At 42.5% G+C, this 18,218-nt stretch overlaps 1 protein-coding gene across 1 annotated transcript in view; it reads left to right on the top strand.

The window, feature by feature from the left end:
• LOC123748125 (gamma-aminobutyric acid receptor subunit beta) overlaps positions 1–18,218 on the top strand; it is a gene marked incomplete in the record, with an annotated part of 337,780 nt that overhangs the window by 254,688 nt on the left and 64,874 nt on the right. The window contains 2 exon segments of the mRNA XM_069329940.1: positions 3,186–3,323; positions 18,121–18,218. The exon segment at positions 18,121–18,218 is cut by the window's right edge and continues 31 nt beyond it. Of these exon segments, the coding sequence (XP_069186041.1) occupies positions 3,186–3,323; positions 18,121–18,218 (236 nt within the window).

The following is an 18,218-nucleotide window of genomic DNA, read 5'->3' as shown; positions in this document are numbered from 1 at the left end:
CCTTCTTCCCTCCCTTCCTTCCTTCCTTCCTTCCTTCCTTCCTTCCTTCCTTCCTTCCTTCCTTCCTTCCTTCCTTCCTTCCTTCCTTCCTTCCGTCCCTTGATAATCTCCCAGACCCATCTGTAATCAACCACTGCAAACAAAAGATGATCCCTTAATAAACTAGAAAAGAATTTGTGAATAAACAGAGAACAAAGGAGATTGAAAAATGTAAATGCAAACGGAAATAGAAAAAAATTAACGCTTTTTAGACATAAAAGAAATCGCCGCAGGGAAAGAAAAAACTGCCATTATGAACCAAAAAAAAAATACCACAGAAGCAGAAGAAAAAGTTCGCAACAAGAGATGAAAAAAAAATCCCAACAGGAGAGGAATACAATATCCATAAAAAATTCCAGTTTAGGAACAAAAATTGACCACCAAAATTATCGTCATGAAATGGGTAGAAGAACGACATGGGGAGAAAAAATCGTGACAGGAAGAGATGATTGCTTGATTGATGAAGATTAGGCCACCCAGGAAACGGCACGGGCATGAATAACCCACAAAGGAAGAGATAAGAGGCCAAAAAATCTCCCAAGAGGAACAACAAGGAAGAGTATTTATCATAAGAACAATAAATTCCTCAATGGTGGGGAAAAAAAAGAGGAAAAATTTCTTCACGGCGCAATGGTAATGCCGTCATGGTTATTGGGGGGGGGGGGGAGGGATGAATGTCAGGTGGAAAGGGGTAGTGTGGACCTGAGGGATGAGGTTGTGCCGAAGTTATGGGAAAGGGGGGAAAATGGGATGGTATGGGTGGAATGTATGATAAAGCTCGGCACATGTGCTTTGTGTGTGAGGGGGGGGGGGGAGAGGGGGGAAGTGGTCGCTCCTGGTACACAGGGACCATGAAGATGTGTTGTCACCCTCTCTCACACACACCAGCTTCACCCCACAGGTCTGTTTAGTTACTTAATGCGATGCTCCCTTCTACCACACACAGTCAAACAGAGCTTCGTTAATGATTCGTCTGTTGATCTTTGCGTGCTCTCTCTCTCTCTCTCTCTCTCTCTCTCTCTCTCTCTCTCTCTCTCTCTCTCTCTCTCTCTCTCTCTCTCTCTCTCTCTCTCTCTCTCTCTCTCTCTCTCTCTCTCTCTCTCTCTCTCTCTCTCTCTCTCTCTCTCTCTCTCTCTCTCTCTCTCTCTCTCTCTCCCTCTCTCTCTCTCACACTAAGATTTATCCAGTAATAGTTTCTTAATAAAATAATACTAGTACTACCACTTGACGATAATGGTAATTATGATTATTATAGACATTATTTACGTACATTATTTTATATAGAATATAATGTTAATATAAATTACTCAATTGTTTTAATGGGTTGGGGAGGGCTCAGTCTATACGTTTAAGTAAAAAATAAAAATGATGTATATTCTTTTCAACCTCATGTATGAGAGATATTGAATTATCCTAAGTCTCTCCATTAGTTCTCTCCCTCGACCATTTGGTCTGGACGGTAGAGCGACGGTCTCAGCAGGTCGGCGTTCAATTCCCGACCGTCCAAGTGGTTGGGCACCATTCCTTTCCCCGCATTAGAGAATGTAGAAGTAGTATTAGACATCCTGTAGTCTCGTGGGATTATGGAGTTACGCTCGGGTTATTGAGGCCTAAGTGTCCTCTCCAGGGTGCAAAGCTAGGGTAGGTCAATATGGAGAAGCTGTTACCCATACAGCAGGTCGTCTACTACCCTCTCCAAGTTTCTGAAATTGTCCAATGGAAAGGCAAACGTCAATACGCTTGGTTCCAGCGCCATCGCAGGAGCTGCCAGAACAAGTTGGAAGTCAACAACGAATTAACTGCCTTAGGGACTCCAACTCCGGATTTTTCCTCGAGATTGACTCCTGAAGCCCGTCCCAAAAGTGGGTATGGCCAAGAGGCAGCAGAGGTTTGTAATCAGGGTTTTAAAGGCCCTCAGGACTTTAACTAAGAATGTAAGCGCTGAATAGACTAAAGATGCTGGGATGAATAGAGCAGGTATGCCTTAATTAACTCTGGGTTATAACCTATACCTTAGTTACTCATTCAGTGATTATTTCATATTATATCACATGAGAAGCAACTCTGTTCTTGAACCAGGTATTTGACACTGCGGATTATGAAAGATTACCTTTTGTTCATCTTTTATAACAAAAAAAGTACTTCTTTGTTATTTATCTTTGGTTTGTCTTTACTTCCTTGTGATATAATTTGTAACATATTTTCAATAAGATATACCTTATTTAGTAAACTTTCGATTTAATTAGGTAATTATGTATCATACTGTTATATTTAAGTATTCCACAATTAGCTTAGGCCTATCCTGATACCTATGAGATAATTAGTTGCCTCATATTGGTCGTAATATCTAGGATTTATGTCCGGCTACCCCAGTTAGCTTGTCTAATTCCCTGTTAGGTCACTGAACCCCAATCAACTAATCCATGGTTCAGTTAACCAAGTCACCAGTTAACGAACATCCTTCTTCATCTGCCAGCCTTTAAACTCTGAGTTAGCTGACTTGGGCCGAGTTAAGATCATTTTCGAACAGAAGATGGTTCGTCAATTAATTTATTTATATGTTAAAACCTGTCAAACCAATCCAAGCGCCAGCTTAACCTCACCTATCCCAGCCTAGATTATCACGCACCTAGCCAAGCCCATCCCAGCTAATATATACATATATATACATATATATATATATATATATATATATATATATATATATATATATATATATATATATATATATATATATATTAGTATATTTTGGTAGCAGTCTTTCCTGTAGACATATATTATTAAATATGACCGAAAAAATAAGATTAATAATTCTAACATGAATTTTCTCAATCTTTCGTACATTTCGTTTCACTGTTGGAGGTAAATCAAAAATCAATTCTCCAAAATTCATTTTTATTTCTAGTCTGACGCGACACGAGCGCGTTTCGTAAAACTTATTACATTTTCAAAGACTTTAGTTCACAAATACACAACTGAATAGAACTTACGCATCTCCGATTTTATATCTACATTTGAGTGAGGTGGAAGGGGTGATGTGGCATTGCAGTTGCAAAACGATCTGTGTGTTACTCCTATGAATAATTTGACTGTTGCCGCCTCATGCCTCACTCATCCTGACTCATCACTCTCTCCTCTACCCACAGTTGGATACAGTATGGACCACATCCGTCTATCGTGGCACGCCGGGGATCGATCGGTGGTTATCGAGTCCGACGTATCCTTGCCACAATTCCGGGTCCTCGGATACAACAGAAAGACCATTATCTCGTCCACCTCCACGGGTAAGTTACGGAATTTGGGGAGCTCAGGGCGGACTTGTCGGTTCACAGGTGGTTGCTTAACCTGCCCGTCAAGATTTGGATGGGTGTCCTGCCTGCCTGTTACGTCTCTAGTGGGTGCTCAGCCTATCTCTTCATGCCTTTCCCATTTCGGGACGATGGAAAATATGTTTCACGTTGTGGGTGGGTTCGTGTCCTCTCGAAGAACATAGGAATTCATGTAGTTATGCAGCAGAGGTTTTTACAAAAAAAAGTTCCATCATTATGGAGTAATTATAGATACTAAGACTTGCGACTTGAAAATTCTCACATATGTAGTCGTGCTGTGACTAGCGCGTGTTGGTGCTTTCACATCTGGCTCAGGTACACGGAAGTCAGTAAATGTATGAGTGTTGCCTCCAGTCAACAAAGTTCTCCGGTATCCTGGTGTTACCTCCAGTCGACAGAGGTCTCCGGCCTCCTAGTACTACCTCCGGTCGACAGAGGTCTCCGGCGTCCTAGTACTACCTCCGGTCGACAGAGGTCTCCGGCGTCCTAGTATTACCTCCAGTCAACAAAGTTCTCCGGCATCCTGGTGTTACCTCCGGTCGACAGAGGTCTCCGGCCTCCTAGTACTACCTCCGGTCGACATAGGTCTCCGGCCTCCTAGTACTACCTCCGGTCGACAGAGGTCACCGGCGTCCTAGTATTACCTCCGGTCGACAGAGGTCTCTGAAGATCTAGCACCCATGAAATAAAAATATTCACACTCTCCAGTACTCATAAATCACGATGGTGACACGTCGTCCTTCTTGTTTTAAAGCAACACACCCCTCCCGACCCCAGCGCTTACCTGACCAGGATATTCTTGGGAAATGAATGGATGACAGCACTGATTATTTTTATATTAGTGATGGCAATAAGGTCTCCCTGCCAGAAGGTGTAGAAACAGTGGACGATAGAGACAAGGAGACAGGCATCAGTGGAGATGTGATTGAAGACGGCTCAGCACTACTGGTTAGGAGAGAATCCCCACCTACGTTTGTCTCGTCTACTTAGACCAAAAGTAAGGCAACTAGACTTGTTTAAGTCATTTTGCATTGAATTCAAATTAATTTTCATGTCAATTAATTATTGTTTTTTTATTTGAGTGGGCGCTCCAGTGAACAGGGGAGGGTGCCCCAGAGAACGAAGGGGTGCCCCAGGGAACGAGGGAGTGTCCCAGAGAACGAGGGAGTGTCCCAGGGAACGAAGGGGTGCCCCAGGGAACGAGGGAGTGTCCCAGGGAACGAGGGGGTGCCCCAGGGAACGAGGGAGTGTCCCAGGGAACGAGGGGAGTGCCCCAGGGAACGAGGGAGTGACCCAGGAAATGAGGGCTAGTGCCCCAGAGAACGAGGGAGTGCCCCCAGGGAACGTCGGGGTACCCCAGGAAACGAGGGGGTGCTCCAGGGAACGAGGGGGTGCCCCAGGGAACGATGGGGTGCCCCAGGGAACGATGGGGTGCCCCAGGGAACGATGGGGTGCCCCAGGGAACGATGGGGTGCCCCAGGGAACGTCGGGGTGCCCCAGGGAACGAGGGGGTGCCCCAGGGAACGTCGGGGTGCCCCAGGGAACGAGGGGGTGCCCCAGGGAACGAGGGGTGCTCCAGGGAACGAGGGGGGTGCCCCAGGGAACTAGGGGTGCTCCAGGGAACGAGGGGGGTACCCCAGGGAAAGAAGGGGGTGCCCCAGGGAACGAGAGGTGCTCCAGGGAACGAGGGGGGTGCCCCAGGGAACTAGGGGTGCTCCAGGGAACGAGGGGGGTGCCCCAGGGAAAGAGGGGGGTACCCCTGGGAACGAAGGGGTGCCCCAGGGAACGAGGGGGTGCCCCAGGGAACGAGGGGTGCTCCAGGGAACGAGGGGGGTGCCCCAGGGAACTAGGGGTGCTCCAGGGAACGAGGGGGGTACCCCAGGGAAAGAAGGGGGTGCCCCAGGGAACGAGGGGTGCTCCAGGGAACGAGGGGGGTGCCCCAGGGAACTAGGGGTGCTCCAGGGAACGAGGGGGGTGCCCCAGGGAAAGAGGGGGGTACCCCAGGGAACGAAGGGGTGCCCCAGGGAACGAGGGGAGTGCCCCAGGGAACGAGGGGGGGGGGGTAAATTCACAGGTGTCATTTTCTAAACCTAAAACATAACCAAAAAATTTGTACTGTAATTTTGTCTGTTATTATTACTTGTATATCCAGAGCTCAATGAGAAACAATTGTAATTTGAATTATGTTTCTTTGGGAGCTATGGAGGTGAGCGAGCCCGGGCCACTTACAGAGCCACACACAAACTTTGCCAACAAGATTGTTATCGTAATTTTCCTCTGATATCTAAATTGCCTTTTATAACGTTATAATATTTTTTTTAGTAATCTAATAATGGCCTTAAATTGGAAAGGAATGACCTTTAATATGACAGGAGTAATTTTGAATAGGGCAGGAATTACCTTTCATAGAATTGGGGTGTCCTTTAACAGGAGAGTGGTGACCTATGGCAGAATCGATTTTCATCTAAGAGAATATTTAAACAAATGTCTGATGAAAATCTTACTGAACTAACCCATTCCCAAAGACCTGAAAGCAGCTGTAGCATTAAACATTATGATGAATGCCGCGAGGAGGCATATATATATATATATATATATATATATATATATATATATATATATATATATATATATATATATATATATATATATATATATATATATATATAAATATATCGAATAGGCGTAGATATATATATATATATATATATATATATATATATATATATATATATATATATATATATACACATAAATGGAAATTTTCGTTTGTTCAAATTCGCTAATCTCCGAAAGTTCTTCACCGATTGCTTTGAAATTTTCACACAACGTTCCATTCGCATCTGAGCAGGTTTTTATATACTTACTATATAGATGTCACTCCTGTGACGGTAAAAAACATGCTTTTTCTGAAAAACTGTGTTTTTCATGTGAGTGAAATCTTCGAAACCTCTTTACCAAATGCCTTGAAATTTTGACACAACGTTGCATTCGAATAGGCGCGTCTTTTTATATATCTACTATATACATGCCTCACCTGTGACAGGAAAAAAACATACTTTAAAAAAAACGGCGACATCTGTTGGACGTACGAGCAACACGCCATGTAATCTCCGAAAGTTCTTCACCGATTGCTTTGAAGTTTTGACACAACATTGCATTCGAATAGGCGCATCTTTTTAAATACCTACTATATAGATGGCACCCCTGTGACAGGTAAAAAATGTATTTTTTTAAAAACAGCTCCATCTGTTGTACATAATAGCAACATGCACGCTATACTAAATATGTCACAAATTCCATTTCAATGTTTCCGATTGCATTCATAAATTTTATTTTCATAGATTTCTATACATTTTATTTTGTATTTAATTATTTTGTGTAACATTTTGTTGGAATTAAGCTGTGTTGTTTACCATACTGTTCATTTCGAAACTATAAATATAGATGCCACACATGTTACAGGTAAAACTATGCTTTTCTTGAAAAACAGGTCCATCTGTTGCATGTAAGAGCAACACACATGCTATACTAAATATGTTACAATTCCATTTCAATGTTTCTGATGGCATTGATAAATGGAATTTTCATAGATTTTAATTTATTTTCATTTTGATTTAATTATTTTGTAAGAACTGTGTTGGAATTGAGCTGTGTTGTTTACCACACCGTTCATCTCGTGGGTACAGTTTTTTTTTTATATTTTAATTTCATTTTTTAACTGTTTTCTTATATTTCAGTGATGGGAACATCAGATCACTTGATGTTCCAAATTTTCTGATGGGAACAGTTGATCCTTTAGGAAGGCATCGGACGAAGGAGTGAGGAGTGGTGGGGATGACGAAGGGACAGGGAAGTAGGGCGTGGTGGGGAAGGAAAAGGGGATGGTGGAGTGGGGAATGGTTGGGAGGCCGAGGAGACGGGTGATTGGGAATAGTGGGGAAGACAGGAAGACAGAGAAGGTTGCTGTGGCCGGGTACTGCTAGTATATATATTATATATATTATATATATATATATATATATATATATATATATATATATATATATATATATATATATATATGTTTGTATATCACGAAAATAAACACGAGATTAAAAATGTGACAGTGTCAGGCCACGGAGGAAAATTGAAACAGGAATTTCCTTAAGTACTTTCGTATATTAATACATCTTTAGAAGGACTCCTTCTGAAGATGTATTAATATACGAAAGTACTTAAGGAAATTCCTGTTTCAATTTTCCTCCGTAGTCTGACACTGTCATATATATATATATATATATATATATATATATATATATATATATATATATATATATATATATATATATATATATATATATATATATATATATATATTAGTATATTTTGGTAGCAGTCTTTCCTGTAGACATATATTATTAAATATGACCGAAAAAGTAAGATTAATAATTCTAACACGAATTTTCTCGATCTTTCTTACGTTTCTTTTCACTGTTGATGGTAATTCAAAAATCAATTCTCCAAAATTCATTTTTATTTCTAGTCTGACGCGACACTTGAGCGCGTTTCGTAAAACTTATTACATTTTCAAAGACTTTAGTTTACACACACACACACAACTTTAACTGAATAGAGCTTAAACATCTTCGAGTTCGAATGTAGGTATAAAAAACTCAAGTTGACACGACTCAAGTTGGAAGTAGATTGACGAAGAACTCGGTAAAGTTAGTCAAGTCTAAGTAAAAAAAATACACACATGATTATGTCGAAGAGATCATTAAAAGGAAAGGGGTGGAACATGATGCAAAATGTGTAAAACCTCTTCTACGGGATATCTTTTCAATTGCTTATAAAGAAAAAAAAGTCATGAAAGGCTTATCGTTAGACACATAATTTGCATCTATACAGCCCAGGAGATACAGCTCGCCATATACCACAAGCCTATATGGTTGCCAATTTGCTCATGAAGAATCTCCCGATACTTAAAGGAACGACATGGAGACGAATGGTCTTCTTTGCCTTTAAAAATGCCTGTTTGTGGATTGTGAACGCCAACGAGATCAGTATATAGACAACACGTTGTTTCCCTATGTACCAAACAACCAACAAACAACAGTGCTCTCCCAGTGATCTTATAGTTTCTGCACACAACCAGACTATTGCCACAGATAACCTGACCAACTGTCCGAAACGACTTTTCTTGGACCTCCTGTGTGTGTGCAATAAGGTCAGTGCAAGACGGTCAACTGTTCACAGTGGGTATCAACAATTGCAATGTGATTAGAGCAACAGAACAGTAGCCAAAGTGCGCTCTGCCAGATTATAAACAGAGTATACACAACTCTTTTCTATATCGAGTTCTTTAACACTCGTCTGTACTCTTATTACTAACTATTCTCGCAGATCTTCTTTGGCTTCCGTTCTGTTTCATTTTTCTTCCATCCATTTCTCTTCAATTTCCTTCTGTTCACCTTCCTTCTTTTCGTATTCACCATTATTCTTCTCTAACATCTCTTGCCTAACTATGGCCCTCTCTCCACTCTCATACTTCCAGCTCTTCCCTCTTTTCTATACCTCTCTCTCTCTCTCTCTCTCTCTCTCTCTCTCTCTCTCTCTCTCTCTCTCTCTCTCTCTCTCTCTCTGTCTCTGTCTCTGTCTCTGTCTCTGTCTGTCTCTCTCTCTCTCTCTCTCTCTCTCTCTCTCTCTCTCTCTCTCTCTCTCTCTCTCTCTCTCTCTCTCTCTCTCTCTCTCTCTCTCTCTCTCTTCACTTCTCCCCTCCTTACCATAGCTCTCTCTCCCCTCACCTCTCCCCTCATTTCAATCAATCCCTCGTCGCCCTGTCCTTCTTCCCTTTCCTGCATCTCCGTTGTCAGCTGCATCTCCCCTTCCTTCTCCATCCGTCAACGCTCCTCATATCTTCTCCTTTCCCTTCTCACTCCCACGAGCCTGTCCTCTCACCTGCGTCTTCCTCACGCCAAATGACATGTTAAATAATTGTTAATAAATTTCAGTCTGTTTTATTTTTGTGGACTTCCGCTGAAAATGGGCCAAACTAAGTTTACTTGCCATATATGTCTGTCTCTCTCTCTCTCTCTCTCTCTCTCTCTCTCTCTCTCTCTCTCTCTCTCTCTCTCTCTCTCTCTCTCTCTCTCTCTCTCTCTCTCTCTCTCGTTATCGCTCTCTCATGCGCTCTCTCATTTCCTCTCTATCTCTCGCCCCAGGTCACAGGATTTTTGTACTGTTTAACATGCTGAACTGCGAGTGAGAATTGTGCAAACGAGCAGCTCGAAATATGAGAAGATAGTTAAAAACAATCTCAAAAAATAAGAGTAAAAAGAGGGCCAGACAAGAGAATAATATAATCAGTAAAAGAGGAGATGCTTGGAAGCCTTGACGGAATATCACGGCCCCGAGGCACTCCACTACAGGTGCCGTACGCGAGTGTTTCCTCACCACTGGTGCTGTGCGCGGGTGTTTTCTCACCACAGGTGCTGTGTGTAGGTGTTTCCTCACCACAGGTGGTGTGTGTAGGTGTTTCCTCACCACAGGTGCTGTGTGTAGGTGTTTCCTCACCACAGGTGGTGTGTGTAGGTGTTTCCTCACCACAGGTGGTGTGTGTAGGTGTTTCCTCACCACAGGTGGTGTGTGTATAGGTGTTTCCTCACCCACAGCGTAGCAGCTAATACTTGGGTCTTCGGCCATTTAGGGCCGTAAGTCCGCGCAGGGCGAGGTAAGGACACCAGGTCCAGAGTAGGGAGCAGGCAACCCAAGAGTGGGTAATGGAAAGGGAGCAGAAATAAAACATGAAAGGAAAAGAAAAAAAAATCTTTATCACCGTTATATCTTTACATAAAATACAGAAATACAGTAGTGTGGGGTTTTATGCTATGTTATTATGTCTGTGAGAAGTCCTTGCCATTATTTATATGATAAAAGAATGTTATGAAATGATGGTAAAGATTTTGGTGTACAAAAAAGCCAAAGACGAAATTACACAAAAAACATTAGTACGATGGAGTGAAATGGAGGAATGCATTCCTCCTTTCTCATCTGATGGAGCAGATGAGAAAGCTATTTTTGTAGAAAGAATAAAACTGAGAAGAGGGGATGGTAAAAAAAAAGAGGAGAATTGAAAAGAGGAGCTTGGTATTCTAAATATATGACTTGTCTTTTTTATTCACTGGAGGAGGACTTCATAATATTCGTGTAGTGGAATATGTGTATAGTGGTAGTGCAGGGTGGAGGGCAGGCAACTAGTTGAGTAGTTGCCTGCCCTCCACTAAAGGCAGAGATTCCATTAAAGGACACTGAAGAGACCTCTTCTGTGTCCAGAGACTGGACATTAAAGGACTATATCCAGTCCTCTAATAATTGTAAGCCAGAAATTAACATTGACATTTCTCACTTGATAGGTTGCTACTTATCCTCCGTCGTCTTTTCCTTTCCACCCACTATATAAATATCTCCCTCTGGTGCCCCTGACCGCCAAAAACTCTACCATTACCCCCGCAAAAAAGAAAATCCCCCAGCACCATTTTTACCCCCGCCCAGCACCTCCACTTCAACACAACATGATGCTAAATTTTCCCCACATCGCTACACAAATTTTGCATTTTCTTTCGCTCCTCTGGCCCCTCTTCCCATCAACAGCACCACTCCCACCACCCACTCTTCCCCTTCTTCATAAACAGATCTTCAACCCTCTGCTCTCACTTCTCTCAATCAAGCTACTCTTTCCTGCCACCCGAACCCGCTTCTTCCAGGGTCGCTTCCAACACTCTGGGGCTGTATTGAACTGTTCATATTCTCCAAATCTTCCCCTTGTGCTTTATAATCATCTCTATAAAGCCATTACACATTTCTGACCCCAAATATGTCATTGCCCTTCAGCGCGTACTTAGCCTTCGACAGAACTGCACAAATCAGCTCTTCCCTCAAGTTTGACTGCGCATGTCAGACTACCAGTCCACTTCCACCTACATTGTGCTATCAAGCCCTATACTCACCTGGGATAATACAGACTCGAACTCTGACCAGCATTAACTTGGTACATTAACTTGTACCAACTTGGTACAATAACCAAGCATGTGTTTAAAACCAGTAGTAATTACTTAGCTCTTTAAATTGATCCTCACACTGGAATAAAATTAATATGAGTTGAACAGAATCTAGGAATCAATAGACCTATTTAAACGTATTATTGATATAACCAAAAGCTTCCCTCTCTGAAAATGACCAAATTAATTCAGTATCTCCAGACGATCATGAATGGTTTACACTGTTTATCTGCCCCATCCCCCTTACCAAATGTATGATATGAAATATGTATATTTAGTTTGGTTACGTTTAGTTAGAATCGATTTATATTTATTAAAATTCCAAGGAATGCAAATCTTCGCCTGAAGCTATAGTTTTGTATAGTATATATGTGTATATATATATAAATATATATATATATATATATATATATATATATATATATATATATATATATATATATATATATATATATATATATATATATATATATATATATATTATATATATATATATATATTAGTATATTTTGGTAGCAGTCTTTCCTGTAGACATATATTATTAAATATGACCGAAAAAGTAAGATTAATAATTCTAACACGAATTTTCTCAATCTTTCGTACATTTCTTTTCACTGTTGGAGGTAAATCAAAAATCAATTCTCCAAAATTCAATTTTGAAGAATTTTGGATTTGGAGAATTTTAGAGAATGAATTTTGGAGAATTGATTTTTGATTTACCTCCAACAGTGAAAAGAAATGTACGAAAGATTGAGAAAATTCGTGTTAGAATTATTAATCTTACTTTTTCGGTCATATTTAATAACATATATATATATATATATATATATATATATATATATATATATATATGCAAACAAGCCTGAATGGTCCCCAGGACTATATACAACTGAAAACTCACACCCCAGAAGTGACTCGAACCCATACTCCCACAACTGGTATGTACAGGGACGCCTTAATCCGCTTGACCATCACGACCGGACAAAAGGAAGTGATAGCCGAGGCTATATGAACCACTTCCCCGCCGGCACTCGGATGGTAATCTTGGGCATAGCATTTTATCAAATCACCTCATTCTTTGGGGCACACGTGAGGAACACAAATGCAAACAAGCCTGAATGGTCCCCAGGACTATATACAACTGAAAACTCACACCCCAGAAGTGACTCGAACCCATACTCCCACAACTGGTATGTACAGGGACGCCTTAATCCGCTTGACCATCACGACCGGACAAAAGGAAGTGATAGCCGAGGCTATATGAACCACTTCCCCGCCGGCACTCGGATGGTAATCTTGGGCATAGCATTTTATCAAATCACCTCATTCTTTGGGGCACACGTGAGGAACACAAATGCAAACAAGCCTGAATGGTCCCCAGGACTATATACAACTGAAAACTCACACCCCAGAAGTGACTCGAACCCATACTCCCACAACTGGTATGTACAGGGACGCCTTAATCCGCTTGACCATCACGACCGGACAAAAGGAAGTGATAGCCGAGGCTATATGAACCACTTCCCCGCCGGCACTCGGATGGTAATCTTGGGCATAGCATTTTATCAAATCACCTCATTCTTTGGGGCACACGTGAGGAACACAAATGCAAACAAGCCTGAATGGTCCCCAGGACTATATACAACTGAAAACTCACACCCCAGAAGTGACTCGAACCCATACTCCCACAACTGGTATGTACAGGGACGCCTTAATCCGCTTGACCATCACGACCGGACAAAAGGAAGTGATAGCCGAGGCTATATGAACCACTTCCCCGCCGGCACTCGGATGGTAATCTTGGGCATAGCATTTTATCAAATCACCTCATTCTTTGGGGCACACGTGAGGAACACAAATGCAAACAAGCCTGAATGGTCCCCAGGACTATATACAACTGAAAACTCACACCCCAGAAGTGACTCGAACCCATACTCCCACAACTGGTATGTACAGGGACGCCTTAATCCGCTTGACCATCACGACCGGACAAAAGGAAGTGATCAAGCGGATTAAGGCGTCCCTGTACATACCAGTTGTGGGAGTATGGGTTCGAGTCACTTCTGGGGTGTGAGTTTTCAGTTGTATATAGTCCTGGGGACCATTCAGGCTTGTTTGCATTTGTGTTCCTCACGTGTGCCCCAAAGAATGAGGTGATTTGATAAAATGCTATGCCCAAGATTACCATCCGAGTGCCGGCGGGGAAGTGGTTCATATAGCCTCGGCTATCACTTCCTTTTGTCCGGTCGTGATGGTCAAGCGGATTAAGGCGTCCCTGTACATACCAGTTGTGGGAGTATGGGTTCGAGTCACTTCTGGGGTGTGAGTTTTCAGTTGTATATAGTCCTGGGGACCATTCAGGCTTGTTTGCATTTGTGTTCCTCACGTGTGCCCCAAAGAATGAGGTGATTTGATAAAATGCTATGCCCAAGATTACCATCCGAGTGCCGGCGGGGAAGTGGTTCATATAGCCTCGGCTATCACTTCCTTTTGTCCGGTCGTGATGGTCAAGCGGATTAAGGCGTCCCTGTACATACCAGTTGTGGGAGTATGGGTTCGAGTCACTTCTGGGGTGTGAGTTTTCAGTTGTATATAGTCCTGGGGACCATTCAGGCTTGTTTGCATTTGTGTTCCTCACGTGTGCCCCAAAGAATGAGGTGATTTGATAAAATGCTATGCCCAAGATTACCATCCGAGTGCCGGCGGGGAAGTGGTTCATATAGCCTCGGCTATCACTTCCTTTTGTCCGGTCGTGATGGTCAAGCGGATTAAGGCGTCCCTGTACATACCAGTTGTGGGAGTATGGGTTCGAGTCACTTCTGGGGTGTGAGTTTTCAGTTGTATATAGTCCTGGGGACCATTCAGGCTCGTTTGCATTTGTGTTCCTCACGTGTGCCCCAAAGAATGAGGTGATTTGATAAAATGCTATGCCCAAGATTACCATCCGAGTGCCGGCGGGGAAGTGGTTCATATAGCCTCGGCTATCACTTCCTTTTGTCCGGTCGTGATGGTCAAGCGGATTAAGGCGTCCCTGTACATACCAGTTGTGGGAGTATGGGTTCGAGTCACTTCTGGGGTGTGAGTTTTCAGTTGTATATAGTCCTGGGGACCATTCAGGCTTGTTTGCATTTGTGTTCCTCACGTGTGCCCCAAAGAATGAGGTGATTTGATAAAATGCTATGCCCAAGATTACCATCCGAGTGCCGGCGGGGAAGTGGTTCATATAGCCTCGGCTATCACTTCCTTTTGTCCGGTCGTGATGGTCAAGCGGATTAAGGCGTCCCTGTACATACCAGTTGTGGGAGTATGGGTTCGAGTCACTTCTGGGGTGTGAGTTTTCAGTTATATATATATATATATATATATATATATATATATATATATATATATATGCAGGAGACTTCCTCCTGGCAGTACCCATGTCAGCAATGGGCACGCGCCTAGATCCAGAATCCCTTCGTGTAGCAGTGGCCCTCCGCCTTGGTGCCCCAATTCACACTGAATACAAGTGTATTTGCAACAGGGTGGAAGCAGACCAATACGGACTGCATGGGTTGCATTGCGGAAGCACAAAGGGCTGGCATGCAAGACACAACGAGGTCAATGACATCATCAAGAGAAGCCTCGTCTCAGCTGGGTGCTCAGCGGAGAGAGAACCTCGCATCCTAGGGGTCCAAAACCCGGATTTCCCCGCACATCGCCCTGATGGCATCACCATATACTCATGGAAGGAGGGTAGACAGTTGGTATGGGACTACACATGTGTATCCACCCTGGCTGACACCTAAGTACACCTCGGAGCTGATCAAGCAGGTGGGGCGGCCAACCACAGGGAAACAGCAAAATCACTCAAGTACAGGCGACTGGAAGGTCAATACCTCTTTGTTCCCATAGCGTCTGAGACGCATGGCCCCTGGGGCAAGGATTTCTCAAGGAATTGGGTTCCAGGCTCATTGACGTCACCAGAGACCCAAGGGCTTCCAGTTTTTTATTTCAGCGTCTCAGTGTGGCGATCCAGAGGGGAAATGCTTGCTGCGTCCTCGGTTCCTGTCCAGAAGCGGACGAGCTTCAAGAGATCCATAACCTTTAGGCATTTGTCTTGTATGTTTTGTAACCTTTAAATACACAATAAAGGAAAAAAAAAAAAAGGGAAGGGGGTGGTAGGAGAAAAGCACACAGAAACTGTATTGGAGGGGACCTACATTCCCTCCAATGCGTTATGTGTGGTTTCCTCCGAGGCTATGGGTCCCCCTTCTTCCAGCCAGAGGTGGTACTCCCTTCCCTATTGAAAAAAAAAAAAAAATATATATATATATATATATATATATATATATATATATATATATATATATATATATATATATATATATATATATATATATATATATATATATATATATATATATATATATATATATATAGATATATATATATGCATGCTAAAGTATCTACATAGAAAAAACAAAATAATTTAGTTTTTTCTCTTATGAATGCTTATCCATAACTGATTATGTGTTTATGTAGTTATTCTTACATACGTATATATACAGTGCAACTATGTTCAGTACAACACTAATGCAGTAAAGAGACGAAATTGACTTAATAAAATAGGGACGGGATGAATCCAATAACTCTCGCCTGAGGAATACATAAACTAAGTAGTGTTGGCAATAGAATCGAAACTGAAATCTGTCCTGAAGCCTTTAGAACACATTGAAGCCTTCAGAACACAGTGAAGCCTTCAGAAGACAGTGAAGCCTTCAGAACACAGTGAAGCCTTCAGTACACAGTGAAGCCTTCTGAACACAGGGAAGCCTTCAGAACACAGTGAAGCCTTCAGAACACAGTGAAGCCTTCAGAACACAGTGAAGCCTTCAGAACACAGGGAAGCCTTCAGAACACAGGGAAGCCTTCAGAACACAGTGAAGCCTTCAGAATACAGGGAAGCTTTCAGAACACAGGGAAGCCTTCAGAACACAGTGAAGCCTTCAGAAGACAGTGAAGCCTTTTAGAACACCACAGTTAACTTACACAAAACCTGGATAATGCAGCTATAGCCTGGAACCAGAGCTTGAAACAAACACAAAACGAAACTAGATCACATCTAGTGATATGCAACTAAGATTCTTATGGAGCTGAAGCAAATAAATCATCCCGACAGGACGAGGCAATTCTACTTCACCATCACGCAGGAAGAAGGAAGGTGCAGGGGAATGGTGAGACAACATTGTACACGGTATTAAAGAAAAACGTGACGTAATAGACAAAGAGGTTGGGTTTAAAGTGACAAATAGTTCAATTAGAGTTGAAAGATGAGAGAAGGGAATCCTTTCCGTTAGCCACCCAAAACATGACGGGAAAAAAATCGCATACATACGTACATTCATCTATGAACAAAGTCTGAATGTTGATTTATTTTGCGTACATATACAGGGAGGGTGTGTGTGTGTGTGTGTGTGTGAGAGAGAGAGAGAGAGAGAGAGAGAGAGAGAGAGAGAGAGAAGGGTGGAGGGAGGTAGCCAAACACTGTGGTCGATGGATGTGTTTTGCTTGGGCAAGGGTAATGAGTGTTTAGTGAGTCATCGTTGACTTACTGCCTCGATATATATGCAAATTAGAGTGGAACGAAGGGAGGGGTGGAGGGAAAGAGCAAAGCAAGAGTGGGAGAGAGGGAAAAGAATGGAGGGAGTAATAGGAAGAGTAGAGGGAAGAAGGAACTGGAGGATGGAAAAAATATTTTTGGAAATAACCTTCGGAAAATTATCTTATCGTAACCTTTTCTTAACTCCCATTTATTTCACAATATCACTGTGTAATTTTTGTAATAAGTTGAGGAACAGGGAGAGGTAACTCAGATGGTTTTCCAGAACAGGTGTTGATGAGGTTATCTAGAACAGGTGTTGATGACGAGGTTATCTAGAACAGGTGTTGATGACGAGGTTATCTAGAACAGGTGTTGATGACGAGGTTATCTAGAACAGGTGTTGATGACGAGGTTATCTAGAACAGGTGTTGATGACGAGGTTATCTAGAACAGGTGTTGATGACGAGGTAATCTAGAACAGGTGTTGATGACGAGGTTATCTAGCACAGGTGTTGATGACGAGGTTATCTAGCACACGTGTTGACGACGAGGTTATCTAGAACAGGTGTTGATGACGATGTTATCTAGATGAACAGGTGCTCATAATGATGTAATCCAGGGCAGGTGTAGGCAACGAGAATAACTAGAGCAGATGCTGAAGAAGTTATTAATAAAAAGGTATCGATATCGAGACAGAAACTGAGACAAAGTCCTTTCAACAGAACCATCTCGCTCAAATTTGTTTGAGTCGATTAGCGATGAGTTTCAGTGGCATTGAAGGTTATTGATGATTAAAGTTGTACCCGGATGGGAAGGCATGAAGGGATCTGGTTCTGGCATCCCACAGAGCTGAGCATCCCATTTTTTCCTTAGCAAGTTTTAAATTTGACGCCCTATGGAATAATAATGATTATATTTACAGGCTCAAGATGTTCTCCTGAACGGCCAACACTTGCTGCGTTCCTAGGCATATAAGTTCCTCCTCAGGGCGAGTGCCTTGTGCCTCAAGTGCCAAGTGCCAGGCTATGTTCTCCCCCAGAACAAGTTCCTTAGCATAGTATGTTCTTTCACAGAGCAAAGCCCCTTCTCTGCCTAAGGTCGTCAACTGTGTGTGTTTCCCCTCTTACAGGCAACTACTCCCGGCTGCTGTGTGAGATCATGTTTGTACGATCCATGGGTTACTACCTAATCCAGATATACATCCCTTCATCCCTCATCGTCGTCATC

This window comes from Procambarus clarkii, chromosome 23, assembly GCF_040958095.1.
Source record: "Procambarus clarkii isolate CNS0578487 chromosome 23, FALCON_Pclarkii_2.0, whole genome shotgun sequence".
NCBI classification, from domain to species: domain Eukaryota; kingdom Metazoa; phylum Arthropoda; class Malacostraca; order Decapoda; family Cambaridae; genus Procambarus; species Procambarus clarkii.
The sequence above is the reverse complement of the archived record's forward strand: the minus strand, read 5'-3'. Positions and strand labels throughout refer to the sequence as shown.